This window comes from Nelumbo nucifera, chromosome 2 (genome assembly GCF_055504915.1).
Source record: "Nelumbo nucifera cultivar China Antique chromosome 2, China Antique-T2T, whole genome shotgun sequence".
Lineage (NCBI taxonomy): Eukaryota > Viridiplantae > Streptophyta > Magnoliopsida > Proteales > Nelumbonaceae > Nelumbo > Nelumbo nucifera.
The window spans coordinates 2,550,672-2,557,225 of NC_142650.1; the positions used below are offsets into that span (position 1 = coordinate 2,550,672).

Genomic DNA, 6,554 nt, shown 5'->3' on the forward strand with positions numbered 1-6,554 from the left:
TATAATCAGAATGCTAACTTAGGCATTGGAGAGTCCCCGCCGGGAAAATACCCCCGGGTCCTCTGATTCAGTTCTCGCAGGTCCCTCAGCTCCCACCGCCTACAAAGGAGAGAAAATCACCTCACGTGGAGGGTAGTCGGGTTGCGCTGCACCAGGGAGCTCCACCATCCTCTGAATTGCAGGCCGCCTAGGAGCAAGTCAAGTGACGAGTCCACCAGGCAGTTCGCCACCAGGCAGCTCGCCGCTAGGCAGTTCGCCATCAGGCAGTTCGCCACTAGGGAGTTCACCACCATGGAGTTCACCACCTGGCAGTTCACCACCAGGGAGTTCACCACCTGGCAGTTCGCCACCAGGCAGTTTGCCACCAGGCAGTTCGCCACCAGGCAGATCGCCACCAGGGAGTTCGCCACCAGGCAGTTCGCCCCCAGGCTGTTCTCCACCAGGGAGTTCGCCACCAGGCAGTTCGCCCCCAAGCAGTTCGCCACCAGGCAGTTCGCCACCAGGCAGCTCACCACCAGGCAGCTCGCCATCAAGCAGTTCGCCACCAGGGAGTTCACCACTAGGGAGTTCACCACCAGGGAGTTCACCACCTGATAGTTCACCACCAGGGAGTTCACCACCTGCCAGTTCGCCACCTGGCAGTTTGCCACCAGGCAGTTCGCCACCAGGCAACTCGCCACCAGGCAGTTCGCCACCAGGGAGTTCACCACCAGACAGTTCGCCACCAGGCAGTTCGCCCCCAGGCAGTTCGCCCCCAGGCAGTTCGCCACTAGGCAGTTCGCCCCCAGGCAGTTCACCACCAGGCAGTTCGCCACCAGGCAGTTCGCCCCCAAGCAGTTCGCCACCAGGGAGTTCACCACCAGGCAGTTCGCCCCCAGGCAGTTCACCACCAGGGAGTTCGCCACCAGGCAGTTCGCCCCCAAGCAGTTCGCCACCAGGGAGCACCACCAGGCAGTTCGCCACCCGGTCGTTCGTCACCAAGTAGCTCTCCACCAGGGAGCTCGCCACCGGGCAGTTCGCCACCAAGCAGTTCGTCACCAAGTAGCTTTCCACCAGGGAGCTCGCCACCGGGCAGTTCGCCACCAAGCAGTTCGTCACCAAGTAGCTCTCCACCAGGGAGCTCGCCACCGGGCAGTTCACCACCAAGCAGTTCGTCACCAAGTAGCTCTCCACCAGGGAGTTCGCCACCAAGCAGTTCTCCCCCAGGGAGTTCGCCACCAAGTAGCTCATCACCAAGGCACGTCACCACTGGGTCAAACAACGAGGTACTTGGCCAAAAAATTTTATACATCACAAAAAATGGTACGTGACAAAAAACGGTTACATCAGTAATGATATAAGGATATCTATCGTGGACGAGATATCTCCTACGATCGAGTTATTGTTGAACTCAAACTCTCAGTTGTTGTATTATATGTAAAGCTGCTTTTTTTTTTGTTAGTTGCCAAGTGTACTCCATTTAAAATATTTCAAATTAATTCATACACGTACGATATAAATATAAATATACATTATACATTATACAATACATCATCATCATCATCAAACTTCAAACCATCGTCAAACTTCAGCAGCTGTCAGGCTAGCTGTCACCATATTCCACAAAGTTTGATTAGTTGTCCATACTCCATAGGAAATTAGAAAAAAAGGAAAGGGGCAAACATTGCAAGGTAGTCTAATTCTTGATATCATTAGAAGCTAAGCTATATTGGGAATGGGAAACCTACTTAATAAAGAAGAAAATATCCCAGAACGTTTGACTTGGGTTACAAACTTACAATGATATATATGATGCCCTAATCCAGTGATGAATTAAATTAATTAGCAGCCTGATTGGTTTATCCACACCACACATATTACCGGCCGGCTTTAATTTGAAGTGTGTTTGATATCATAGTCCATAGAGGGGACACATTCATTTTAGTTCTTCTATTATTTTTCAATGGTTACTAATTATATCCCAATACTTCATATAAATCATTAATGAATGATTTTTTATGTTTAAATAAATTAGTTATAATCACATAAAACTCATTTTTATTTTTGTTCATATTTTTTAAAGATGTTTTGAATTTGCTAGTGTATCCATGTGTATCTTGATTTTTCGTCCGTATCTATACGTTTCCAAAGCGTATCTTGATACGTCTCTTAAAATTGCCTTTCCGATACACCTTGCGTTTCCGATACTTTGAACCTTGAACCTAACTGAAATTAATTATTATTTTTTTTTGTATTATAAAAAAAATTATTAAAGTAGTATATAAAGTATGAATAATTATTAATTATTTTAGAAGTTGAAAATATAAAACAATTGTATACTCTTATGTGTTTCTATTAGGGTCATTTACTAGAACACGCCTTATAGTTTTACATATTTACTTAAACATACCTTATAGTTTTCATTTTACTAAAACATCCCATATATTTTACAACTTATTTACTTAATCAATCTTTCATTAAGGAGTGCTTGTTTTGCCATTAGGCCCATGTTTTTTTATTCCAAAAATACCCTTAACACTTTTTTTGTACAGAAAACAAAATTGACCAAATATAGCCAATAGAGTGGTTGCCCGTGTCTTATTAAGGGCATAAGTGGTATTTTTATTTTCTTTTGATTAAATTTATTTAAATCAACATTAGGGTCACTACTATCATTTTCCACTGTCATCTAATGGAAGATTGATTAAATCCATTGCAAATTATAAGTGGTGTTTTAGTAAAATGCTAACTATAGGATAGATTTTAATAAATCCATGAAACTATAAGGGGTATTTTAGTAAATGACCATTTCTATTATTTAGCTTTTGCTTAATAAATCCCGTGCATCGCACGGGTCCCCGCTAGTTTTGCTTATAAGGCTGTGTTTGTTTGCAATGCAAATAAATCTGGACTAATGCAAAATTATGACAGTGCAAATGATTTGAGTGTAAATTCTAACATATTTTTGTTTCAAGTTTTAGTTTATTTTATTTGATTGCAGCGCAAATGAAGTAAATTAAGACATGAAGCAGAATAAAGTAAAACCCAAAACAAAATTACACTAGAATTTACACTTTTTCCATTTGCTTTCGTAAAAGTTATCCATAAAAGTGTATTTGCAAAAATGCTTTCATAAAAGTACTTTCTTAAAAGTGCTTTCGTAAAAGTATTTTTATATAAAAGTGCTTTTATAAATGTTTTTGTAAAAGTTCTTTCACAAAAGTACTTTTTATAAAAATGCTTTCGTAAAAGTGTTTTTATAAAATTCAACTAGAGATAATTTTATAAGTGGTATTTTAAAATTCAACTAGGAATAATTTTAGAAGAAAAAAATTGAATAAGTACTTGTTTGTATAAACACTTAAAAAAGATGGAAATTTGAACTTAAAAAATAAACCCTTATTTTTAAAATAAACACTTATTTTGGACTTATTTCCCAAATACCAATAAGTACTTAATGGCCTAATAAACACTTATTTTTAAGCACTCCCAACCATGGTGTAAGTATCTTATAACCTTCTCAATAACAACTTAGGGTCCGTTTGGTTTATAGTCAGAATCGGAATAGTCCATTGCCATAGTCTGTTTGATTCAGATAGGAATGAGAATGGAAATTAAAATCAGCAGGAATGAAATTTTATTCTCAAGGGAGGAGCAGGGAATAGCCATTCCAGCAGGAATGAGAATGAGATTCCGATTCTGCCCAACCGAACAGTAGGAAATAGAATAACCCATTAAACGAGGCCTTATTCACTAAAAAGATAACGAACCTATTGATCACACCAAGTGATTCAATTGAATGACTTGTTATCTACTACTATGGAAGGTACAATTATTGATAAATTATACATTACCACCGTATACTTTGGGAATAGTAACACATATTTGCCTCCTAACTTATCAAAATGACAAAGATCCCTTTCAACTTTCAGATTCCGACACTTTGTTTCCTCTTTCATTATTTGAATTGGTGAAGACATTGATTTACTAAAATGTCCTTTCAAAATTCATATGAAAAAGAAAACAGCATTTCTTTTTTTTTTTGATATAATAAAAAAAAACAACATTTCAAAATAACAAAAATGGGAAGAAGAAGAAGAAAGAAACACAAGTAAACTATTTATACAAAGTATGTAAGAGAACAGACAAAATAGTCCTACAATTTAGAAATGTTTAATCACAAAATCTTTTTTGAAAGTTAAAAAAAGTAAAATTAAGAGTTCTTTGTTGCAATTTGCAGACGAAAGTTGGGGTCTTTGTTACAATTAGAAGTGAAGTGGTACTCTGTAATTTACCCTATAATTATTTATCCATCTCCAGAAATTAACTTGGACTTAGAAATAGAGCCAGCAAAAAGTATCAATTAACACCCTCCTCAAAAAGAAAAAAAAGAGCTAGAATGATAATGATCTATTGATCTGTGGTGCCCAAGTGGTGGGCTCAATTCCCGTTCAAAGTTGATCAGACGCTGTTCATTATTAGTAAGAAAGAAAAAGCATAAAGGAAATACCATTAGCAGATTAGCAGATTAGCAGAAAGTATTCATCATTCATTCATCGTAATTTATAAGTTAACAAAGCCCTTCCTTTCATATTCCATATTCATACATAATAGAGCTGAGTGACTGAGTCACTCTTTTTTTTTTTTGTGATTTTCTGACTAAACAGAGGAGATGACACACTAGCAAGTAGCCACTAGACAAACCCAAGTCAGGATTTGCAGCAGTAATGGCTACTTTATTTGTGAAATCTTCATCAGACTCCCTACGACAACGAGACGAGACCCACTCCTACTCCCACTCGCACACATACTATCTGACAACGTTATTCATAGATATAACCCTTCTTTCGCCCTCCTCTCATTTGCAGTTGCAAGGGTTACAGGTGCAGTTGGATCCGCACTTGCAGCCTTCGTTCTCAGCTCCAAAGCTCATCTCGGACCCTTCGAAGTATCTGCAATCACATGTTTCATTTACATTTAATAATCGAGTTAATTGATGGAAACTTACTTCTTGAATCCACATTTTAACTTAAAGAAAAAGCCCCATAGTTATTATCAAATTAAGCAGAATTTCTTTTGTAGCCAACTTAAAATATTTCCGTGTGGCCAGTCGTCAAGGAGAAAGATACATACGCCTTTTGAGGTGCAACCCCAACAACGATGGTCTCAGTAGTTGCCCTCTCCCCGGAGAAGCTGAAGTCCGGGTACATTTTGCATCTGCAACCACATCAGTGAAAAATTAATTAGGACATGATATGTTGACAAGGGGAGGAAAACAATGAAAAAAATTAGTTTGGACGATTAGATAGAGAAGCACGAGTTCAGAACATATAAAAAAATTATAAATTATTGAGAATTCACAAGAGACAAAAAAAAAAAAGAAAGGATGAATTAAAGGAGCAAAGGAATAAACAGCCGGTGATGATCCAGTTCCCTAAATCTCATTAAGGGTCTATCATGCAAACTATTACAGAACTATCCCAGATAAGTCATCCTCAAATTAAAGAAAAAAAACAAGTAGAATCAACTTTTGATTTCACACGAGAGAGAGAGAGAAGGGAAAACTTAACACAACACCAGGACTATCAGGGAAAACATAAACAGAAAATTACCCTCCACAGCCAGAGCCGCACTTGCAGCCAGAGCCACAGCCACAGTTTCCTCCGCAGCAAGACATTTTCTCAGGGAATATGAACAGGAAGATGAGAAAAGAGGGTGAGATTAGAGAGAGAGAACGGAAAATACAATCTCAACAAACACAGAACACTCTGGAACGAGTTTTCAGGTAGAGACCTTGACTCCAATTTATAATGCCATTCAGGAGAGGAAACGATGTGTTTCACCGTACGCGTGTCACCATCCTAGGCAACTGTAAATCGTTCCAACCAAATACTAACCCTCGGGCCTCGGCTACTAACCAGAGAAACCCAATAAGTACCCTCCCAAGTCCCCACGTATTAATCGCACCTGACAGCTTGGACCCGCCTTGTCCCCACCCACTCAATAATTCCGTAATAAATGTTTTGTTTTAATTTTTTTTTAACTAGAAAAAGAAAACAGGAAAAATAAGAGGGACATTTCGCTTGAAACGATTAATTATTGAGGAATGATGATAAATGGGAGCTAAGCTATGTAATAACTAATTATTATTAATTGGTATTTTTAAAAAAGAAAAAATTATGATACCGAAAAGATATGATATGAAAAAAGTTTTGACCAATCAAAACCTATTCATACATTTAATAAATAATACTTAATTTGTCATCATATTTACCCTTTATGATTTCAATTCATTGACCAATCAAAACCTATTCATACGAATATTATATCTTTTCCGTAACATAGTTGAAAATAAATTATTTCATATTCTATTAATTAATGGGCAGGAGGGCAAGACTAACATGTTAAGTTCTTCTTTATGTATGTGTGGCCGTGTACGTACGTTCTTGGTTTCTTTTTCTTTTTTTTTAACTGATGAAAGTGACGGTGACAGGCTGAAAACAAAAGCTTCATTCCGTTTAAAGTGTAGTAAAACGACAAATCACCTTTCGACTTTCGTGAATACCCACGTCTTC

The 6,554-nt window shown here is 38.2% G+C and overlaps 1 protein-coding gene across 1 annotated transcript; it reads right to left on the reverse strand.

The window, feature by feature from the left end:
* Window positions 1-4,507: 4,507 nt before the first annotated feature.
* On the reverse strand, window positions 4,508-5,772 carry LOC104594541 (metallothionein-like protein 2). Its single transcript, XM_010254869.3, has 3 exons — window positions 5,592-5,772; window positions 5,113-5,196; window positions 4,508-4,931 (listed from the first exon to the last, which is right to left on the reverse strand). The coding sequence occupies exons 1-3, from the start codon at window positions 5,654-5,656 to the stop codon at window positions 4,838-4,840; spliced, it is 243 nt and encodes an 80-aa protein (XP_010253171.1). The 5' UTR covers window positions 5,657-5,772; the 3' UTR covers window positions 4,508-4,837.
* Window positions 5,773-6,554: the final 782 nt, after the last annotated feature.

Coding starts and splice junctions, on each gene's coding strand:
- LOC104594541 (XM_010254869.3), bottom strand. CDS start 5,656: ATGTCTTGCTGCGGAGGAAACTGTGGCTGTGGCTCTGGCTGCAAGTGC. Junction 5,197..5,591: donor TGCGGCTCTGGCTGTGGAGG/GTAATTTTCTGT, acceptor ATGTGGTTGCAG/ATGCAAAATGTACCCGGACT. Junction 4,932..5,112: donor GGGGTTGCACCTCAAAAGGC/GTATGTATCTTT, acceptor ATGTGATTGCAG/ATACTTCGAAGGGTCCGAGA.